A 23029-nucleotide genomic window follows, 5' to 3' on the forward strand; every position below is an offset into this window, starting at 1 on the left:
CCTAACAGCTTTTGATATTAATATGCGCTCTATCTTGACTGTAGATGCCAGTGGTACAGGTTTGGGAGCAGTGTTGTCACAAATGCATGGTAAGTGTGAAAAGACTGTGGCGTTTGCATCTCGAACTTTGACTCTGACAGAACGTAACTATTCTGTTATCGAGCGAGAGGCCTTGTCTGGGGTAGAGAGTACTTCAGAACGTATTTGTGGGGAATGGAGTTTACTCTGAGGAGTGATCATAAACCACTGTTAAGGACACTGTCTGCTGGTGGTGCGGGGAAGGGGTCAGCAAGGTTGGCCAGACTTTCTGCTAGGCTGCAAGAGTATTCATATCATGTGGAGTATGTCCAAGGTTGGAAAAATGTCCAGGCTGATTGCCTGTCTAGGTTGTCCCTTGATTGGGAGAGAGTCGATTCTCAATCGATAAAGTGTTGTGATACTGATGATGCTGTGGCCTCCATTGGTGATGTGGTCGAGTGGGGTTTAGGTACATTTACACTGGAAGAATGGAAGTGTGAGATGGCTGCGGATGATTGTCTGAAATGTGTTTCAAGCTAGTTTCTTTAGGGGCTAGAAGAGAGAGTTCTCTTCCACTGTCTGTGAGGCCATTTTTGGATGTGTTGGACGAATTGTCGTGTTGTGGGGATAGTGTGTTGATGCGGGGAGAGCTTTTTGTTCCACCAATTGGATTGAGATTTAAATTATTTTCCCTGGCCCATGAGGGTCACTTGGGTCAAGGAATGACAAGTAGGAGATTGAAGGAGTTTTTTTGGTGGCCAGGCTTAGATGGCCAGGTTACGCGTTGGGTGGAGTAGTGTAGGCTGTGTAAGGAGAGTGAAAAGAGGTTGAAAGTTGGTGTGGGGAAGATGGAAGGACACATTGAAGATCCTGGGAAGCCCTGGCATACTATTTGTTTAGATTTTATTGGTCCACTGTTGGAACTACCTTTTCAGATGCGTATTGCAGTTGTGATGGTGGATGTACATTCAAGGTGGGTGGTGGTTAAGTTTGTACGTGATGTCACCACAACAACTACTATAAGGGTTTTGGAAGATATTTTTATGGAGGAAGGTTTTCCAGTGGTTTTGATCACGGATAATGGGACTCAATTAACTTCGAAAGAGATGTGTGCCTTTCTGAAAGATTGTGGAGTACGTCATGCCAGAACATCCTTGTATTATCCTCAGGGTAATGGCATTGTGGAAAAGATCAATAGATTAATCAAGGGGACGATGCAGTTAGCTCTTGCCAATCATTGTTGTGTCCGGAAAATGATTGTTGATGTCGTACGGGCATATCGTTCCACAATACACTGTGTTACTGGAGAGTCTCCTTTTCGTTTGATGAGGGGGCGACCAATAGGCTCGAAATTGATTCCCTCCTGGCTTAAAGAATGGGTTGCTTCTGGTGGGAACAGGATATCAAGTGGTGACAAGGGTGGAATTTCTCACCACAGCTATAAGTTGAAGATGGGTGACTGGGTTAAGATCAAGTGGGGTAGAGTCAAAGGGGGTGTTTCGAAGTTTAGAGGTCCTTTCCGTGTGAAGAAGGTGGGGAAGTTTCAAGTTGAGATTGAAGGTGGTGAAAAGTGGAATATGAGGAATGTAGCTTTGTATCAGAGAGGAGGTGTGCATGCTCGAAGTCAAGGGGAGGGAGAGTGTTCCAGCTCCTTCTTCTTGGGAAATGAGGGCAAGATAGATGTTGTTTCTGGTGACGTTATTTGTGAAGAGGATGGAGGAGATGAGGTACAAGGCGCAGGTGCTGTTTATGATGGTGTATTGCAGGACACAAGAGAAATTTGTGAGAGTGTGAATCAAGGTGCAAGTGTACCTGTGAATCAAGGTGTGAGTGTACCTCATTTAGGCACAACCATCAAGAGTACATGAGTGCCCTGATTATTTGAAGGACTATATTTTGAAGTAACTTTTTGTTTCTAAAATGTTCTTCTGCTGTTTTGTTTCTTCTAAGCTTTGTTGTTCTTTATTGGTTACTCATTGTGAAGACAAGAGGATATGTTGTGTTTTGATTCTGTTCGTTCTGTAGAACGTGCGTGTCCAAACATTCTGGTGAAGACAGTTGCTGCTGCCTTTCCAGAGTGGCTGGACGCTAGGTCGCTTCGCTGAATAAACTTGTGTTTATACTTACTTCTGTGAGAGAGGCTTGCATTCCCTTCACAACAGGAAACCTACCAAACCTGCGCATTTTTGAAAACTAAACACCTAAGGCAATCCAATATGGGGTGACTTGTGGGGCTCTCATCAGGTTCTGTTACCCAGAATCCTTTGTGAACCCCAAATTGTGGCTAAAAAACACTTTTTCCTCACATTTCAGTGACAGAAAGTTCTGGAATCTGAGAGGAGCCACAAATGTCCTTTGACCCAGCGTTCCCCCACGTCTCCCAATAAAAATGGTACCTCACTTTTGTGGGTAGGCCTACTGCCTGCGAAAGGAAATGCCCCTAAACACTATCTGGTCACATCAAAATTATCAAATATAAAACTACCTGTTTTTGTGGGGGGAACCTGTGTTTTTGGCCTGGGCTCAGGAGCCATCTGGGGAAACCTACCAAACCCAGACATTTCTGAAAACTAGACACCTGAAGGAGTCCAGGGAGGTGTGACTTGCGTGGATCCCCCAATGTTTTGTTACCCAGAATCTTCAGCAATCCTCAAATTTAGCTAAAAAATCAAATTTTCCCAAGTTTCTGTGTTGGATCACTGCACCGGGACAAATTTCCTACCACCCAATGTTCTCCTCAGTCTCCCGGTAACAATGATACTTCACTTGTGTAGGTGGGCCAAGAGCTTGTGACAGGGAAGAGCCAAAAACACGTCGAAATTGAGGGGGAACCAAAGCTGGTCCAAAAGGACAGTTTGAAAAAAAATTATTTTTAGGCTGACAAGTGCAGTAGAATTATTATCGGTACAGATGAGACAATGCTGGGTGGTAGGAATTTTGTGGATTCCTGCAGATTCTGGAAGGTTCCATCACAAAAATGTGGGAAAAATGTGTGATTTCCTGCAAAGTTAGAGGTTCGCAGGGTATTGTGGGTAAGAAAATGGTGCTGGGTGCATGTGAAGCACACCACCCTGGAATCACCCAGATGTTTAGTTTTCAGATGTGTTTAGGTCTTGTGGATTTTTCTACATGGCAGTGTCCCAAAGTCCATAAAGTCCAGCCCTCACCATTCCAAGTGGGACGATTTTGAGAGTTAGCCAAGCTCTCATGGCCCAAGTGTAAAACCAAAAATCCAGATAATCAAATGTCCTCTTGCTTGCCACGGGATAAGATGTTTTAGTGTGCGGGGGGAGAGCTGAAAGACTGTTATCCCCTTCAGTTGGGGTGGGGGCATAACCAGGCCCATACTGGTTGGTAGCGACCACCCTACTATTTTTTTTTTTTTTTTATTCCCTGGCATCAAGTAGACTTTCTGCCCTCTGGGGTGTGGATCGGGGGTAATTGCCCCATCTGCCCACTAGTGGGCAGAACAACTTTGGCCCCATTTATTTGGGGTGGGGGTATGGCCATTCCCCACCCTCTTATTTTGAACACAAAATCCTTCCTGGTCTCTGGTGGGCTTTCTACCCCCCTTGTGGGCAGATGGGCCTTCCAAAAATAGGCCAATCTTTCCCCAAGGGAGACAGATATGGCCAACAGTAATGTGCCCCCATGGGGAGCGACCCTTGCTCAAGGGGCTGCCCCCCAAACAAAACACATGCATAAATACACACTAATCCTTGGTGCCTAAGTGGTTTCTGCTCCTCCTTGTCTTTAATAAAATCCAGATTCTTTATGCAGTAAACCTTTAAGAATCGCCATTTTCCTCTGCAATCTGTTCACTAAGTAGCGGACAGCGGAACCTAAACAATTAAATAAAGAATTTCAGGTGAGCAGACAACTGAAAGAACATTCTTATTCTAGATGTAGGTTCTTATCCTGGAAATTTTTGAAAATAAGCCAATTAAACCAAATAGTCACTACATTAATAACATCTGACCAGAAGCATCTTTCACCAACCTTTGTAAAAGGGAAGATACAGGCAATGAAGGACAATATTAGCAGGTATGCTACCATATACATGAAATTAAAAACTTGCTCTTTGTCTCTACAGGTCTAACATTTCCTCTTGTGCCTCAATGGCGACAGTTAGGTTACTTCTTTTTTCTGTCTCTGGGTAACCGTATCCTGGAGCACTGAGATCTACCTTTTTGGCCTTTGTTTCTCATTGCATATCTTTCCAAACTTTTGCCCAGCTACTTCACTTGAAGGCTTGTGTAAGAAACAATTTCTGGCAGGATGCCTTCACTTTTTGTGAAGTGCCCTACCTGTGGCAAGAACAAGGCCCAGTGTGACCCCATGATTAATGTATAGCATTCCTTCTGAAAGTTGTCCATGCTGAAGACTACAGCTTCTGTCAAAAGATGTCCAGGAGGTCCTTAGGGACAGGCAGAAGATCAGGCTAAACATCCATCAGAAAGCTGCTTCAGAAAGATCTGAGAGGTGAGGAGAATGTAGTCCTTCTAGCACAGCTTCCTCTACACTCTCAAAGGACACCCCTCTATTGGTAGATCCAGGGAGATACACCATCAGAGGAAGATGCTCTGTTCCTGATTGACGTTGAGATCTAGGCCGTCAAAGACACGTACAGTGCCCACTTGTTCGCAGTCAACAGGTTTGCTACTGAGGAAATCAACATCAAAGTGCAATCCTAATTCCAAGGATCACAGATGTTTGCTGTTTAGTTCATCACCGTAGTCAAAGTCAGATTTGACATGGATACCCAGGAACCACAAGACCACGTTCAACATAGACCTCACACCTACACTTTGGAGTAATGATGAACTTAGTCTTCCTTGTGGAAGATAACTTAAAAAGTTGCTTTATCATCAACTCCCTCATTACGGAAAACAGTCTCTCCATGCTTTTCTCCAGTGCGTCCAACTTCTCCGGTAGTTTTGACTTCACCATATCTGTCAAGGTCACCAGTGGTCTTCAGCTGTTGCCTTCTTCTGCTCATGCTAAATCCTCAAGGCAGAAAAGCCTGCGGAAGAAGACAAGATCACACTCTAAGACTTGCTCTAATAGAAGGTCCACGTCTTGTTCTATGTACACAAGACATTCCAGCAGGAGGCCTCAATCTTGTAGGTGCTTGCACAGACACAGTCTGTGTCCCTCCTGGTCTCCTGATTCTTCGGACCATTCCTTCACCAAGGTTTATTCCCCAAAGCCTCGTGTTTGCATCTTCCATGTGGACAATATAATAACCTTTAACAAGGTTCTGGTTAGAGTAGCAGCTAAATTGAATTTTATAATGCATGTCCCCAAAAATTCAATTTTTGAGACCTTACATCACAGAGCTACGTCCAGACCACTTCTGCCTCTGGTTTACTGTAGCTGGCCATGTTGTTGTTCCTGACTCCAACATCGGTAAAAGCTGCTCCTCTTGACTTCAAAAAAGTAGAAACCACTGAAACAAGACACTCTGTTCCTCAACCACAAAATATGTCCTCTCAGCATCAGTTACTTCGAAAGGAGGTGAACACCTTCCTAGAGAAACTTGCAGTGGAGGAACTCCCTCATAACCACAGAATTAACAGTAATTGATTCCTGCTACTTCATGGTTCCAAAGAAAGGTTGAGATTAAGAATCCAGACTCATAATCGGCTTGGACTACATACAAACGGATAAAGAGTGCGGCTACTCTTACACCAAATTTACCACAAGTTACATCAGGTGGACTCGATGTGTGCCCTATATCTACAGGATGCATATGTGCACATCCTCACAATAAAGAAACATCTAAAATGTCTGAGCTTTGTGGCAGGTAAGGATCATGTTCCATTTAAGGGTCCTCCCATTCGGGCTGAAATTGGCACCACAAACATTCTCAAAATGTATGGCTGTTGTCGCAGCACATTGCAGGAGGCCAAAGATCTTCATCTGCCGCTATTGAGACAACTAGGTAATAAAAACTCAAACTTCAGAAGAAGTCTGGGCAGTCTTAAGACATTTTTTAAGTCCTGGGTCTGCATGTACACAAAAAGAAGTCCACTACCACCGTGGTTCAAAGGGTATACTATGAGGCTGTGATTTTAGACACCCAGGTCAAAAGAGGGTAGACTTACATCAATCTGTCTTAAGTGTCTGGGATTGATGGCTTCCTGCTGAAGGGAGTTCCTTTTCATCAAGATGTACAACCAGAGACAATAGCCATAGAGAATTCTCCCCAAGGATAGGGCACACAGATAGGTCCTCACCAACCTCATGGGACATTGTCAAAAAAGGAAAAATCCTATGACATCAACCTGTTGGAATTGAGAACTGACTATATAGCTTTAAAGTAGTTATTTTAGTCTTTCAAGAAGTAGTCCCTACTTTTTCAAATGGACAACAAGAATGTATTATTTACAAAAGCAAATGGGGGATACATTCCAGGTTTCGTCCTTGTAGCATAAACAAACTTGAGATGATTTATAGCAAGAGACTTGAACATCACTGCATTTCATCTGCCAAAGATACAGAATTCAGAAGCGGACTCACTCAGTCGAGCATTTAAAAAAAAAACACAAGTGAGTTCTCAATGACAAAGTGCTGCAAAGCATCTTTGGCAACTGTTGTTATAATGTTCCCACTAAAGGAAGGCACTGTGTTTTAGGAGAACAGAACTTCAGGAGGTAGGGACTGAGTACATCTACACCATCGGGATATGTCAGCCAAATTCCTAGCTAGCTCACAGTGCCTCACCTGACCCCCTTACCTTACTAGGTTAACGGATGATTTCAGTAACCTCGAACATGACCACTCTGACCCCAACGAAGTTGTAGAAACAGATCTTACTCCTTTTGTTGTTTACCTATGCATGCCAATGGTAAACACACTAAAGATTCCAGGGCAAACACACAAAAGATATGAATAAAGGGCGGACTCAACCTCACCGTTAAAAGAACAGGAGGGAGGGCGTAAATTCAGTTTGTCTGGAAGTATATGGGATTCAGCTATACTAGGGAAAAAGTAAAAACACCTAGTCAGTCCCCTGTGTAATAGTACACCTTTATTCGTGGTGTCTGCTGGTGTGGTTAAGAAACAGATGATGGGACACCTATGTGAGAACTAAGACTCACTGGGTCACCTATCTAAAAATTACTGGCCAACATGTTTCTGCCCGCTACTAAGAGCCAAAGGACGTCTGGGGGCATTCTTCAGGGCCTAGGATCCTTCATTATCATGCATTACAAATGATGGACTACTCCGCTAGGAGAAATGCAGATAATATAAAGATAAGGGGGGGGTACCTGTGGGGAGATGCCCTATGGAGGCCTTAATGAAACAAAACGGGGAAATACTTAATACATATCCGTGACACACAACACTGCACAGCACACAAAAAAGTGACACAGCAAGCAAAAAGTCATGCAATGTAAACCTGAGAAACGTGTCCATGGGAAAAGTATAGTTTTCTTACCCTAAACCTGAAGGGCTACTGGCCCCAGGTCAAAAGGAAGGGGAGTGTCCCCTTATAGTCACACACTAAAATAGGAAGATAAGGTAAAATAGAATAAGAAACAGCCAGTAAGTATTATGAAGGCAGGAACTGGTCCACTAAATGGTAGACATAGATGCCCTATGCTAAAAGGGCCGCGTGGTGCTGAGGTATATTACATAGCTGATGCCCAAGAGGGTAAAGTAAGAGCCAAAAGCCACCAAATTACAGACTCAAGCACACATGTCATACAATAAATGTAAACATCAAATTACACATATATCATGAGCATTCTCAGGCCAGCGGTATCCAGCTATATACCCCAAAAGGGGGCAAACACACAACCAATTAAGAAAATATCCAGGTCTTATCTGTGCCGTGGAAGTCACCGCTGTGCGAGGGTTCCCAAAAGACTCACAACTCCAAAGGAGGCGCTCGATCAGCACCTACTCTGTTCCCCTCTCTAGACCGCTTGTGGTAATGGGTCTAGCGAGAGGACGGTAAATAAAGGGGAGAGAGCGCGCAGCCCGACCGACGGCCCCAACCAGATCCCAGGGTGTGGTGGGCGGCGGGACGTAGGTATTACGTTAGTAAAATGATGGCGCGTTGAACTGCGGGCTGAGGAGTCTGGGAAATGTAGATCCCTGCTCCGCACCCCGCATGCTTGTATGGGGAATGGAGGCCAATTTTAGATCTCAGGCAGTTAATGAAGTTTCTGCGCAAACAATCCTTAGGGACAATAACTCTCTCAGACATCCTACACCTTCTCAACAAGGGAGACTCCATGACATTGCTGGATCTCCAGGATGCCTACTTTCACATCCCTATTCATCCCAAATATCCAGGGGGACCCATTATCAGTTCCGTGTTCTGCCTTTCGGATTGAAATCAGCTCCCCAAATATTTACAAAATGCCTTCCACCAGTGGCGGCACAGCTACACAAACAGGGTTTCCAGGTCTTCCCCTAACTGGATGATTGGCTGCTCGAAGCACCAACATCTTAGCAGGCGTCTCACACCACCACCGACTGTCTAACACTATTTCGCAATCTGGGGCTAACAGTCAATCACCAAAAATCATCTCTCATCTCATCACACAAGATGATATTCTTTGGAGCAAAGATTGATACAATAAAAAACAAGGCTTATCTGTCAAAGGTTAGACAGGTAAAATTAATCACCATTGCTCTGAATATATCCCAAAGAAAGTGCATTTCTGTGAGGCTCTTCAAGTCTCTGCTGGGCATGATTTCTTCATCAATAAATCTGGTGATCCTAGCAAGACTGAAAATGAGACCACTGCAAGAAAAATTCCAGCTCCTGACTCATGAGTTCTTTGAATTCAGAAACATAAATATCGACCAAGAATGTAGAGGTACTTTCTAGAGCCACAGCTGAAAGTACTAGCAGGACTTATAAAATGAAGTGGAAGAGAGTTTGGTGGTCATTATGACCCTGGCGGTATTACAACCGCAGGGCCAAAACGACGGGAGCACCGCCGGGGCCGGCGGTTTACCACTACAATGGCCCCGGTGGATGTAATCCGCGCTGCCCAGGGGATTACGACTCCCTGACCGCCAGCCTTTTCTGGCGGTCTGAACCGCCAGGAAAAGGCTGGCGGTACGGGGAGTCGTGGGGCCCCTGGGGGCCCCAGCACTGCCCATGCCACTGGCATGGGCAGTTCAGGGGCCCCCTGACAGGGCCCCATGCTGCTTTTCACTGTCGGCTGTGCAGACAGTGAAAAGCGTAACAACGCACAGGGACTGCAGAGGAGGAGATGCGTGGAAAAATAAGGTGTTGCATCAGATTTTCTGGTGCAGCACAGATGACGTGTTGTTTCTTTCCAAACTGCAAGGGTTTGCTTTGTTTCTTAGGCGCGCAGTCTTGGTTCCTCACTGTGATACGGGGATATTTTGATGCCCCGGGACGATGCCATGAAAATCATTGATGTCCTAGTAGAAGGAGCAGGTGCTGCATTGATCCGGTAGGCGATGTGTCAAATTTTCCATCTCAAGGCAGGCTTTGTCGAATTCTCTGCCGGGAAGTCAGTGTTGCATCGTTTTGATCGGCGGTGCAGCTATTTCCCAGCTGAGAAACAGGCTTTGCGTCAATTTCTGCAGGCGTTGTGACGATTTTCAACACACAAGGAGCTTCTTCAAGAGGTGAAGTCTTTGTTGGACCTGAGACTTCAGAAACAGAATGCAAGCTCAATCCAAGCCCTTGGAGAGCACTTCAGGGAGCAGGCAGCGTCCTTCCAGCAGAGTCAGAGGCCAGCAGGGCAATAAGCAGGGCAATAGCAGTCCTTCTCAGCAAAGCAGTCCAGATGAGCCCTTTGGACAGCCAGGCTGTTCTTCTGACAGAGTGCATGTGTAGGTCCAGAAGTGTCTGATTTGGTGGGGTTAGAGACCCAGTTTATATACCCAAAAATGCCTTTGAAGTGGGGGAAATTTCAAAGCGTGGTTTTGAAGTGCACAAGTTCTCCTTTCAGCCCAGTCCTGCCTCCAGGATACCAAGTAGGGGGTTATCAGTCCTTTGTGTGAGGGCAGGACATTGGCCTTTGAAATCTAAGTGTGAGCCCCTCCACCCTTCCTGCCCAGGAAGACCCATTCAGTATGCAGATGAATGCAGATGTGACTGAGTGTCCTGTGTTTGTGGTAGTCTGTTTGGAATGCACAAAAGGAGCTGTCAATCAGCACAGACTAGACGTGGATTGGAGACAGGCTATAAGGCACAGATGGTAGTAACTGCATAGAAATGCATTTCTAAATGTGGCATTTCTAAAATAGTAATATTAAGTCCACCTTTACCAATAAGCAGGATTCTTTTTTATCCTTTTGGCAATACCAAATATGATATGGCTACTCCTTCCAGAACAGAATCTACCACTTAAAAGTATACGAGGGGAGTTCTAATGCTAGTCTACGAGAGGAGCAGGCCTCACAGTAGTGGAAAACATATTTATGAGTTTTTTCACTACCAGGACATGTAAAACACAAAAGTAAATGTCCTGCCTTTTAGCCTCATTAGCACCCTACCCCATGGGATACCTAGGGTCCACCTTAAGGGTGACTTATATGTAGAAAAAGGTGAGTTTAAGGCTTGGCGAGTAGTTTTAAATGCTAAGTCAAAGTGGCAGTGAAACTGCCCACAAAGGCCTAGCAATGGCAGGCATGAGACCTGGTGAAGGGGCGAATTATGTGGGTGGCACAATCCGTGCTGCAGGGCCACTAGTAGCATTTAATTTACAGGCCCTGGGCACATGTAATGCATTTTACTAGGGACTTACAAGTAAATTAAATATGCCACTCGGGTATGAGCCAATCTTACCATGTTTTTAGGGATAGAACACATGCAATTTAGCTTTGGTTAGCAGTGGTAAAGTGTCCAGAGTCCTAAAGCCATCAAAAATGAGGTCAGAAAGAGAGGAGAGGGAGATCCTTCAGCGAGTCAGTTTTCCAACAAGTGATAACTTTAGAAATGGAAGTTTTGAATAGCAATGTTCTTACTCTTTTGTGGGTAGGTGTTTGTAATAGCATGCCCCTACTCAAACTCCTCATCATCCCTCTTTATTCCCCTCCTTATGCCTTCCCAAACACTTCTCCCCTAGTAGTAGATGTTCCCCATTTTCACATCACTCCCTCTAATGCTGTTCACATTTCCTACTAAGTAGTAAACTTACATGAACAGAGATCTCCCCATAGAGAATACATGAGATGTGGCAGTAGCAATTCCCACACATAGGTTTTTGAAATGTTTTTGCAATAAATAAGTTGTACTACTGTAGATGACTTGACATACTACAAAATGCAGTTTGTGAATGAGATCCATAGTCTCCAAGTACTATCAACTAGGGTTGAAGGAGAATTTCATTTTGCCATGCTGGTCAGAGACTTTTCTGTATGTTTTCTTTGTATTCTGTTGACCCCACGTGTGGTGACCAAGCCATACCATTCCAAAGCCAGAATGATCATGATAGAAAAGGAGTGGCTCTGTCAGTGGTGGTTCACCACCTCCTTCAGCTGTCTGACTGACCACACAGGAAGCTGCCATACAGATAAGATCTGCTGTACAAGTTAGAGGGTGAGATCTAGCATCCCACCGTTCCATCATTGAACATAGCAGCCTGGCTCCTGAATTCCTACAGTACAGGCATCTGAAGTTGCTACAGGATTCTATGGATATTTAACGAGAAGCAAAGCGTCCTTGCACCAGAATATCATAGCTTTCAAATGGAAGAGGTTCTGTATCTGCTGTATCCAGAACAACTGTGATCCCGCAAGATGTCAGGAAAAAGTAGTGATTCCTTACCTTCTTCATCTAGCAAAGTCTGGGGTACAGGTTTCAACACGTAAGGTGCACCTTACCCAATCGTTGCCTATAGCAACTCTCCTTCATAAACCTCCTGCTTTAGAATTGCTGTGGTTAAAGACTTCTTAGTGGGTATTGATGAAGTGTTTCCTCGAACTAGAGCCCCATCTCCATCTTGGAGCTGGGACTTTAGTTGAACCTGTAGCCAAGCCCTCCAGCAGCATTTGTTTTTGTTAGGATTTCTTTTTGATAGCTGTCAACTCAGCTCGCAGAGTGAGCAGGATTCAGGCATTGTGCTCTCAGGAACCTTACAAGGTGTTCCATATGGTGTTCATGCAAACTCATCCAAGTTTTCTCCTTAAGATCCCCCTAGATTTCATGTAAATTAGTCCATTTTCCTAACCACCTTCTTTCCGAACCCTTCAATTCCAGCTGTAAGAGCTCTGCCCACACTTGATATGAAGAGATTTTAAACTTCTACGTGGTGCTGATTATGTGCTTACGGTACTGATGGAATAGTAAATCCACATGTGAAAATAATGTCACTGTGCAGTAACTGCACTAGTGCTGTGGAATTACGAATTAAACCACATGGATGGGGAATTATCACGTGAGACCAGATTTACCAATTGTAAACTGAATTTCTAGTTTTTTGGGGCTTACTGCATACATTTACCACCTGTTTTGAGCAGGTGGTAAATATATGCTGCAGTCTCTGTGTGGGCTGTGGTTGATAAGAAGGGGATGTGGAGAATATGGAAGGTAAGGGGAAGCTACGTTTGGCAGGCTTAGCATTTTTGCTCCCCACTGCAAAAAAAACAATGAAGCAAGGGGCTTGGCTGCTTCTGCAGCCAAAACCTCATGAAATGATTTTCCCAGATGGAATTACCGCCTGGCAACATTAATTCTGGCATTCCACACCTGGGAAACTGAATGAAGGAACACTGGCCCACTCAAAATTAGGCAGAGTGGATTTCCATACCATAATTCCACTCTGTCTGAACCATAATTCAGGGTCGTATGACGAAAGATAATCTGATCATCTGTTTATAAATTATGCTCCTGTAAGTGCTATTTTACGTGCGACAAAACAATCCATAGCAAGATAGTATCTTGTATTTACTTTTCATACCAACTAGGGAACAAATCTTTGACTGGCCTACCTAACTAAAGCAAATACAACCAGGGGAAAGCTACTGCAGTGGCACTGTCAGAACATTTACCTATTTCAGAGATATGTAAAGCCGCTACATGGAGGTCCATGCATACATTTACGAGACACTACTGTCCATATTCGTACTCCGTGGTGCATGGACAAGCAGGTCAGGCCTCTCAGAGGAATTTGCTTGTTTGATGGTTGATGCTGTTTTGTTTTCTTAACTGTTTTTCATAGTGGAATTAAGTACTGATACCATTCACTGTTTATGACTATTGATGAGGATGCCCTGAAAGAGAGGGAAAGGTTACTTACGTAGCTAGTGCTTTTTCAGGGGTTTCTTCATCAAAGTCATAAGCTACCCTCCCACATCGCCAGACAAGAAGGTTTACAACCTTTTGTTCCTGTTGCACTCAGGCTTTGGTCGGTCCAATGAAAATGAACTGTCCTAACTATTACCAGGGTGGCAAGATGAGACATAGAAGGAAGGGTGAGGCCCTTAAAATCACAGTGCTAGTTTATTTGCTCTTATATCGTCATCCTATCTGCTACTACTGCACTGCTTTCTTTTCTCTTTTAAAAAAAAGTTGGTAAAAGAAGCTTCTTGTTATGTTTTTCTCATTTCGTGACTATTTGTTTTAATTGAATTTCTTAAACCTTTTACACTAATAGGCTGCTTAGGAAGTTTTTTTTCTCTATTCAAGCAAATTGTTCTACTAAAAAGAGTTGTGCATATGTATATATTTTTTAGAAAAGTGCACCTTTTATGACGATTTTCCTGGACAAGATCTAGGATTACAGGTAAGTAACTATTCCTTCCTCTAGTGGCAGAAGGCAGTTAATTTGTCAGCCCAAATCCTTTAGACAACGTAATTGTGGAAGCACAATGAAAATATTTTGTTTATGCAGTCATGTTTTTTCTAGCTAATCTTTCTGCCTTTCCTTGTCTGGCAGGTTTGGTGACAAAGAAGCATACATGGGGTTCATGAATGAATTCCTAGAGCACAATGAGGAGAACATGAAGATGTTCCTTCAAACCATTTCGAGCCAGGACAGCGAGATGCAAATGTCCACCTACGATGGCTATATCGACTTGGCAACTCAGCTGTCTGTCCTGCACTCTCTCCTATTTAGTATATTCATTACTATAGACCAGGTAATTAATCTGTTCATTGGTTCTACTGCTATGACCATATGTTCCAGGGCCCCTGGAATAGTTTAGCCTTACTTAAGTTGTAGACTTAGAAACACTGACGAGACAGACAATTGAAATCAAGAGGGAAAGAAGCTTTACAAGCACAATAGCTCAGTAAAATTCCCAAGAAATTCTTGACAACCGTACACTCAAATAAAACACTGCCTGTGGAGCGGGGTTGGTCCATGAGCATCAGTGCAGGTACTTGCCACAGAGGACAATGCTGTGTAATTTACATAGACTAATGCATGTTCTTCATACAGGGGGCATGGTGGTGGAGGAGTACGCTGATGTCCTGTTAAACATTGAACAACATGCTTCTGAAATAAAAATAAATGTGCATCATTTGTGCGTTCATAATTCTGATATATTCTGAAATACTTAGTTCATGTAAATGTTGTTGTATGCTAGGAAAAAACTATTTTGTACCCCACTATCCAGCAAGATTGTCACATAAATTCTCTCACCTTGAAGCCAGAGAAAGAAAAGTAAACAAGCACCCTTGGAAAGCAGCGCCTAACATTCTATCTCGGTCTTGGAATGCACAGCAAATATGAAAAGATAAGAACAAGATTTAAAGGCCTGTTTACAGGAAGAGACCACTCTAACTTGGTCTCCAAAGGCCAGTGGGAGCGATGAGATGTGATGAGATGTGCATCAACAGTCCGTTCACTCCCTTTAGTGATCTGCCAGGGGAATAGTGACAATGTTCGCAATGGAGTGCACCCAAAGGAATAGGGATGTGGAGAAAATAATTAAGCCAACAGCCTACTGGTTCTCTGCGATCAGGGCTCAGTCCACCGGAGTGTCTGATTGTGTCTCATGGTAATCTAAGGAAGCCGGTATTCATTGGATTTCCTTCAGTATGGATAGAGAAAGAAGAGTACATACACTATTAAGATATGCCAAGGGAATAAAATTACCCATTTTAGTTTGGTGGTCAATAACCACGAGCATAACTGTTTTACCATCACTGGGGGGCATCTCTAAAATGAAGACCAAAGAGACTGTGTGCCAGGGACTTGGAGGTACAGGAATAGGAGGAAAGGGCACCTGCCTTCCTGTTTTGTGGACCAGGATGATACTTGATTACAAAGCTGAAGTCTGAAAAGAAGGGCGACCAACAAAGCTGTTGGGGAGTCAGTACTCTAGCTGTTTTCAAGAACCCTCGGTTTGGATGGTCTGAGTAAATTTCTACTGTATACCGATCCTCCATCAGGTCTCGAATGCGCGTTTGATTGCCAATAACTCTTTCTCTGTGATGCTGTATTTCAGCTCACAGGTTAGAAAAATATGCCACTTGGTGCATCTGACTGTTATTGGGTGTTGTTGTGAGAGGACTCCTCCCATCGCAAATTGTGAAGTGTCAACTTCCAGTGTAAATGGTTGTTGGACATCTGGGTGTCTTAATATAGGTGCCTGTGTGAAGCGGAGTTTCATTTCCTGAAACACTCGTTCTGCTTCTGTAGTCCACAAAAAAGTTTTATTTTTTTCTAAGAAGATGAGTAATGGGATGGAGGTTGCAAGAACAATCCTTGATAAAAAGCCTATAAAAATTGGCGAAACCCAAAAAGCTTTGCAGAGTTTTGGCAGTAGTGGAGGACGGCCATTGCAGGATTGCTCCTACCTTTTTGTCTTCTATCTTTAGCCCTCCAGGACTAATGATGTAACTCAAAAACTCAATGCGATGTGGAACTGGCATTTCTCAAGCTTAGCGTACAGATTATGTTTTCGAAGTCTCTCCATTACTGCTTGTCCATGTGGCTCATGTTCATATCCCATGTTCTTGGAGCATTTCAGAATATATCAAGATATTGATGTAAACGACACAAGAGCTATCCAATATCCACGGAGGACAACATCCAAGAAGTATTGGAACGCTGCTGGCACACTGCATAGGCCAATGGGCATAGCCTGGTATTCAAACAGGCCAAACTTGGTCCGGAACGCAGTCTTCCACTCATCACCTCTGTGTACAGGGACCAAATGGTATGCCCCCCCCCTGAAGAACTATCCTAGCTCCTTTCTAATGGTTAGACGAGGTACCTAAAGCATTTATGGGTAGTAGCAAGGTCCATGATGTTCAATGCACCACACCCGGTTTGCCACCCTTAGGTTTCCCCTTATGCGTCAAGCCCGCTACTTCCGTGTGTAATGAACCTAACTCTTTTTTGGGCTTGTGACTTTCTGCCCTCAAGGTCGCAACCTCAACTTGTAGACTAGTGATTGTTCCTAGGATTGTAGTGGATACTGTGATTGAATCCAGCTCTCTGAAACCAACCAACCACATTGTGAAGTGTTATTAAGCAAGATTCGTTTTCTTCACTTTATGGGATCAAGCACCACTTTAAGGAGTCTCGAGTCTCTCATTATTGCTCATCAGGCTCTTCAGTATTAGCGGTAAGCAAGAGTTAAGCACCATCAAATCGCACAAGTAGCAACGAGTTCACAGTCGTGTGCACTTGCTAGCCACTTAGCTGACGTGCTCTGATGCGGCCAATGTGTAGGAGGCGGTTTTCCGACACGTTGAGGTTTGTCCAACAGTGAGCCACGAGTCTGGCTCCAAAGGTGCTGTGTCCGCTTGGTGACTGGGCTGGAATGGTACACGGTGCTTCAGTGCGGGCGGCCGATGTGCCGGTGGCAGACTACTGACGTGCTGGAGTTTATCCAGAGGGTGATCTATACGTCGGGCTCCAAAGGTGCTGTGTCCGCTCGTTGGGTGGCTGGAATGGTACACGATGATCTAGCACGATGGAGCTCAAAGCAGAGAACTGTCCAGAACAACAATAGGATTGGCAAGCAAGGGTGTGGCTACAGGACATGGTCTTTATGCCCTCGCACCAAGATGGCCACCAAGGCTCCTGACATCGCTGGAATTACCCGCGATGCTGCTAGGGAGTGTAGTCAATACAAAGTATTGCATGTGTCTAGCCCTCACCCATAACCATCCGGGCTTGTAAGATCACCAATAGCATCAGCCCAGATTCACTCATTGACTGCCAAGTATATGGGTGCCCTGCTTACTGGGGTCAGCATATGGACGCCTTCTAACGATCCTTGGTTGACATTTTGTGGACGCCCATGACACCTTCCCCGTCAAAGTGCGGAGCCCAACTCTTGAGGGAAAAAAAGGGATACCCACTTTATAATATGGTATAATCTATGTGCACTGGTCGACCCACAAGCTACTCAGTAAGCAACTTGGTAAAGTTGCAGGATGACAGGAACATTAGACTACTACTGTCTTGGACATGGATTCTAAATATGAATCACACTTGGTAGGTGGGGAGGAAGGTTAAAAAAAGGGAAAAAAAGAAAAGGAGGGGTTGGGAAACTTGCCTATGGTTTGAGATAACGTCATCGTTTGAATGCCGATGTTAAGATGCCCCTAACAGAGTGAAATAACACTCAATGATTGATTGGTGAAATACACAATGTTACTGTTCTTAAATCACAAATGTACTGGAGCAAGGTGCTCACATTGTTTGTAAAAATCTTAATAAATAAAAGCAAAAATAAAACGTTATCATTAGCAGGACTTTCGAATGGTGTAAGAAAGATAACACTGTAGACTGTTACCATGCTGAAAAGAGAGGATATTGAAAAAAAGCTTTGTTACTTTTTGTGGGGAATATTGCAAAGTTTGAAAACTTCACAAATTTTGTAAAGATTATTTTTTATAAACCATCTGAGACAAAGTCTGCAAAATAGCAGACAATAAACTAGAACATTACGATTTTGTAGAGTTGTGCAACGCAATAATGTAAATAGTGTTTACTTGTTTTGCTGAAAAAATAAAATAACAAATACACTTGATGCTGGAGAGTGCTTGACACAGACTGAATTGGACAAAATGCACCTTCAAAAACTGCAAAAACCTCACCTTCCCTCTATGCCGTAAGTGGAAATACAAGTTTGGCCACCCCACAGGATTAATCAGGTGGAAGTAGTGCTTTGATTGGGAAGATACTCTGAGATAGTGATTACCTGCACTTCTGTGTTTCCATTTAAGGCATAGGGTGAACATATCATTTATAGGTCGCCTAGGGTGGCAGCTGCTGGCCTCAGTGCTGGGAGGGCCATTGCCAAGAACAGAATGTGGGCAGTGCTGTCATGTGCACTGTTTACTTTCTGCAGCTCCAAAGGTGACCAGGGACATTCAATTCTTTGTTCAGTAAAACAAATAATTACAGCAGTACAATGTATGCTCGCCTAAATATAATTAAAAATGAAAGACAAAATACACTTTTTAAACAATATGTGGTGATTTGATTTGTAAGATTGTGAATTCGTGAAAATTATGTTTGCATAAAACCTTCACCTCTGTGCTTTGAATGGGTGGTTAAAATGCTAAGGAATATCATAGTTCATATTCTTTATGTTATCTAAATCAAGTGATACAAGTGGACAAAATCACTATTGTTTTTAAAATATTTTTGCTTATTTTTCCGTAATTTGCCGGACAATTTAATGTTTTATTTCTACACTAGGAAAATCATTACATCACGATAGTGTTATAAATAAAAAAAACAGAGAAAGAGTTAATTTACTATTTGTAATATATAACATAAAATCATAGTAATGCAATACATTCCTTTAGAAGATGTTCAGAAGATCCTATATTTTTCAGTACTGATATACTCCATCATAGACAGCAATTATTCCATATGTTTTTTCAGCAACACATGACTTAAGGCCTGAGTATGTGATACAACCCCAACATCCAGTGGTGAAAAGCTTATCCAACTGATACGTGCATGAAAACTGTGCAATATTTGTAAACATCTGAGTATAAAATGTAATTCGCCACAAGACCTTGTTTCAGAGTTATGACACTCCTGTACCATGCCCAAACATGTGAACTGGCCTTGTTACACATACAACAAGCATTAGGTCTGGCCTCACTGTGCCAACATCTGTAAATCCAGACATTTACAAAACGTGTTTACATGTGTTGCACGCACAAATGTTTGTCACATTAATCGCAAGCTAATGGATTTGCCAACAATAGGGAAAATTGCAAAAAAGCATAGTTTCTGCACAGAATGCATATATGAGATTTAAAAAAATACTGTGACAAATAACGTGCTGATTGCACTTTTCAGATATAAAACAATCTCTCATACCTTAAAATGGAAGCCGTAGCTGAGTAATATTCCTCTGGATGGAGCCAGGGCCCACGTTATGCATTTTTTAGGAGTTGGGTAGCAATGCATTTGGCAGAATCTGCTCTGACGAGCCTGACCTAAAAACATACGTAAATAAGCAAATAAATCTACAGGCCTATCTAATCCCTTGGTTTTAAATAGCGCCAGGTTCAGGATCCAAATTTACAAGCTACCGTGCAAGAAAGACAAGGCACTTTAGCTCTCAGACAAAGAAGGTTCTGAGAGAAAGAAAACTTGCATTAGCAAGGCTCTACCCATTCCACCTGAAGCCCTTCTTCCACATTCCCTCATTCAACTACTGAGCTGTGGGTTCACTCAGATGTTTTCTTTGCTGAAGTGTGACTCCACCTGCAGCCGAGGGGTGCTTCTTGCATAGAAACTAGCACTGTGAGGTCGGTAACAAATGTTCTACTCTTCATCAACAGCAAACAAAGAACCGACTGGAGCCACTTCCAACCATTCTTCAAGCCATCCAGGAGGGGACCCCGGTTCCATCTGGCATCTGTACCAACCCCGATGGATTAGGCAGGTAAATTGCACTAGTTTGTTATTCCTTACTGGAATCACCTGTCACAGTCTTCGAACACCCTTCTTTCAGGTAACACTTTAAGGATCATCACATTTTTACTGCGCAATATTCCTTGAATTATGAGAATTTAAAGAATGATTACATTTTTATTGTGGAAAATCCCTGAACAGGGGCTATGCTTGATTGGGGTAGGTGCAAGGTGTTACATCCTCCTAATAATCGTACTTTTTGATAAATATTTGGGTGCAGGGGCTTTCAGTCGGGTAAGGTGAGGTTTCTGTCAGATCTCATAAGAGAGTTTTACATACACACAGACAAAAACACACTCACACACTTTCCCTCCCTCTGATTTGAAAGAAAATGTTAGTTAGTTTACAAAATATGTTTTCTCTCACTTAGTACTCATACCAATCCACACTCCTCTCCCTTTCCACTGTCCCAAAGGCCCCTCTCATTGCAACCTGTTTGTCGTGTAGTGTATTTTATTTTCACATTTTATGTCAGCGTAATTGTTGGCAAATCTGAAGCTCACAACCGCCCCCACCCAATACTTTTTTATTTTTTATTTTTTTATTTTTATTATTTTATTCATTTAAACACAAATCAAATAAACATACATTAATACAGCAGATCTCTCGACGAGAGGATAAGGATATATGAGAACCATTACAAATCGTATAACTACTGTGGTATCCCAAATCGCAGGCGGGTCTCTGCCAGTATCTCTCTCTATATGCTGATATCAAGTGATCCGTTCCAAAAAAGAGCCTCCACACCGGAGGAGCGAAAAAGTCCGCCGCCCCAGAGTAGGACAAGGACAGACACACCCAATGGTATTAATCTGACATCGTCGAGCAGGAAGAACTGCAAAAAATAACAGTTGCAATAACCTCTAAAAACAGGCAGGTGGAGCACACATTCACATCGTGCAGGATTATCATACAACAAGATAACTCGCATGATCTGAGGGGGAATGAAACGCGCAAATGGGAGACATCAGTCACACAGCGCCCTCAGTTTGCGTCGCCAAATATTCATTTAGAGGGGCCCAGATATCTTTGGGGCGGGATCCCTCTGGCATAAGTTCCCAGAATATTAACAGCTGATCATGACAAAAAGCAGCATCTCGTAGCCAATCAGACCTGCGGGGGGCTCTCCCCCGGCCCCAGCACATCGCGACTCTACGCTTAGCCAGCAGCATGAGAAGGCCCACCAATCGTCTATGCGGGCCCTGAACCTCGTCCATATATCCCAACAGCGCTATCTTGGGGGAGCTCTACCTCTATCATTTCAACAATCGACCGTCTTATCTCCTCCCAAAACTTATACACTTTCGCGCACTCCCATGCCAGGTGAAAGAAGCCCGCGTCCCTACCCCCGCAACGAGCGCAGCATGTATCCGCTAGCAGGCCCATGGAATGTAGTTTCTTGGGCGTATAATATAGTCGGTGCAGAAACTTAAAATGCAGCAGGCGCAGTCTATAATTCGGGGACAGTGTCCTCATATGAGCACAACAACTATGCCACATTGCCTCCGGGATAGGCTCCCCCACATCTCTCTCCCATGCAGTCCTAGAGGACACCACAAGGCCACTCCCCTGCTCTTGCGCAGCATTATACAGCTTAGTTATCAGCTTGGAGGGGGATCTCGCGCTACAAAGTGCCTCCAGAGCACGAAACTCCAAGGGAGCATCCGGCACTTCAAAAAATCGATCTCGCAGCAAAGCGCGGACCCGGAGAGCACAAAAACGTTGCAACGGGGTGCCATTGCATTCCGAGAGTGCATCGGGAATATCCAACAGCCGACCGTCCACTACCCAGTCTCCCAGCACCGTCAAGCCAGCGTCTCGTAGAAACCCGCGCACCCCTCCATCACGAAACATCTGGGCATCGGCCACTGCCATAACAGGCAGCGAAGGAGCAAAGGGTGCAGATATCCCAGCCCGCTGCATTAACGCTCTCCATGCTCCCGCAGTGCAGGAGACTGTGTCAACTCCTCCAGAACGGGGGGGAACCCGACCGCCGAGCGCGCATACCAAGCCGTCAGGCCAGACAGAATCACTCTCCGGTGCAAGGTGTGGCATATAACGGGTCGGATTCAGCCAATAGTATGCAAAATGCGCCTGTGCACAGTGATAATATAACTCCAGGTCTGGGGCTGCCAATCCGCCCCGCTCAAATGGCAGCGTCAGTTTCTCCCAAGCGATACGGGACTGTCGCCCCACCCATGCCAGCCGAACAAGCGCAGATCTCAGACGCCGGAAATAGGCCTTAGTAAGTGGAAGGGGAAGATTCACGAATAAATACAAAAATGTAGGGAGTACCACCATCTTGGCAATAGCAATGCGACCAGTCAGCGAGAGTGGCAAAGCTTTCCAGACCTCCACCTTTTCCTCTAGCCATGTCAGCGCTGTCCCATAATTAGCAAGCCGAAGTGATTCCGCGTCGCAGCACAGGTGTATGCCTAGATAACGCACCGGTCCATCTGCCCAAACCAACGGGTATCGCGAGTCAAATTTCTCCACGCTAGGACTTAGTGGCAGGATCACTGATTTCGACCAATTAATAGTGACCCCAGAAAAATTCCCGAAGCGAACAATTTCATCTAATAAAATGTCTAATTTCTGCCCGGGGTTTCGCACGTATATCGCGATATCATCTGCATATAAAGATATCAAGACAGGGCGTTGCCGGAACTGTAAGCCGCTATTGCTATATTTCTGTCGCAGTCCCGCCGCCAGAGGCTCCATCGCAGCTGCGAAAAGAAGCGGAGACAGCGGGCAGCCCTGTCGTGTACCCCGCGAGATCAGGAATGGGGCCGATACACCACCGTTAAGGCGCATCCTGGCAGTGGGCAGGGTATACAGCAACCTGATCCAGTTCACAAAACGCGCGCTGAGACCTACCCGGTTCAGAAGCGCAAACATATATTCCCAAGCCAGGGAATCAAAGGCCTTAGTTGCATCAAGAAACACTGCAGCTACATCATCGTCTGTCTCTAATGATCCCAGCACCGCAAAGAAAGTACGCAGATGATGGCTCGTGGATCTCCCAGGGATAAAGCCTGATTGATCCGGAAGCACCATTCTAGAGAGTAGTGGCTGTAGGCGAGTCGCTATCATTTTTGCAAGAATCTTGTTATCAATGTTTATCATGGAAAGTGGGCGATACGAATCGCATCGTGTCGGGTCCT

The 23029-nt window shown here is 44.2% G+C and overlaps 1 protein-coding gene across 2 annotated transcripts in view; it reads left to right on the plus strand.

Annotated features, from left to right (window-relative positions):
* Positions 1-23029, plus strand: part of RASAL3 (RAS protein activator like 3) — a 160831-nt gene that overhangs the window by 83583 nt on the left and 54219 nt on the right. For both annotated transcript variants that reach the window (XM_069231669.1, XM_069231670.1), the window contains exons 12-13: positions 13899-14100; positions 19733-19836. In XM_069231669.1, coding sequence (XP_069087770.1) covers positions 13899-14100; positions 19733-19836 — 306 coding nt within the window. The remainder of the gene's footprint in view (positions 1-13898; positions 14101-19732; positions 19837-23029) is intronic.

The sequence above is a fragment of the Pleurodeles waltl genome, chromosome 4_2 (genome assembly GCF_031143425.1).
Source record: "Pleurodeles waltl isolate 20211129_DDA chromosome 4_2, aPleWal1.hap1.20221129, whole genome shotgun sequence".
Classification (NCBI taxonomy): domain Eukaryota; kingdom Metazoa; phylum Chordata; class Amphibia; order Caudata; family Salamandridae; genus Pleurodeles; species Pleurodeles waltl.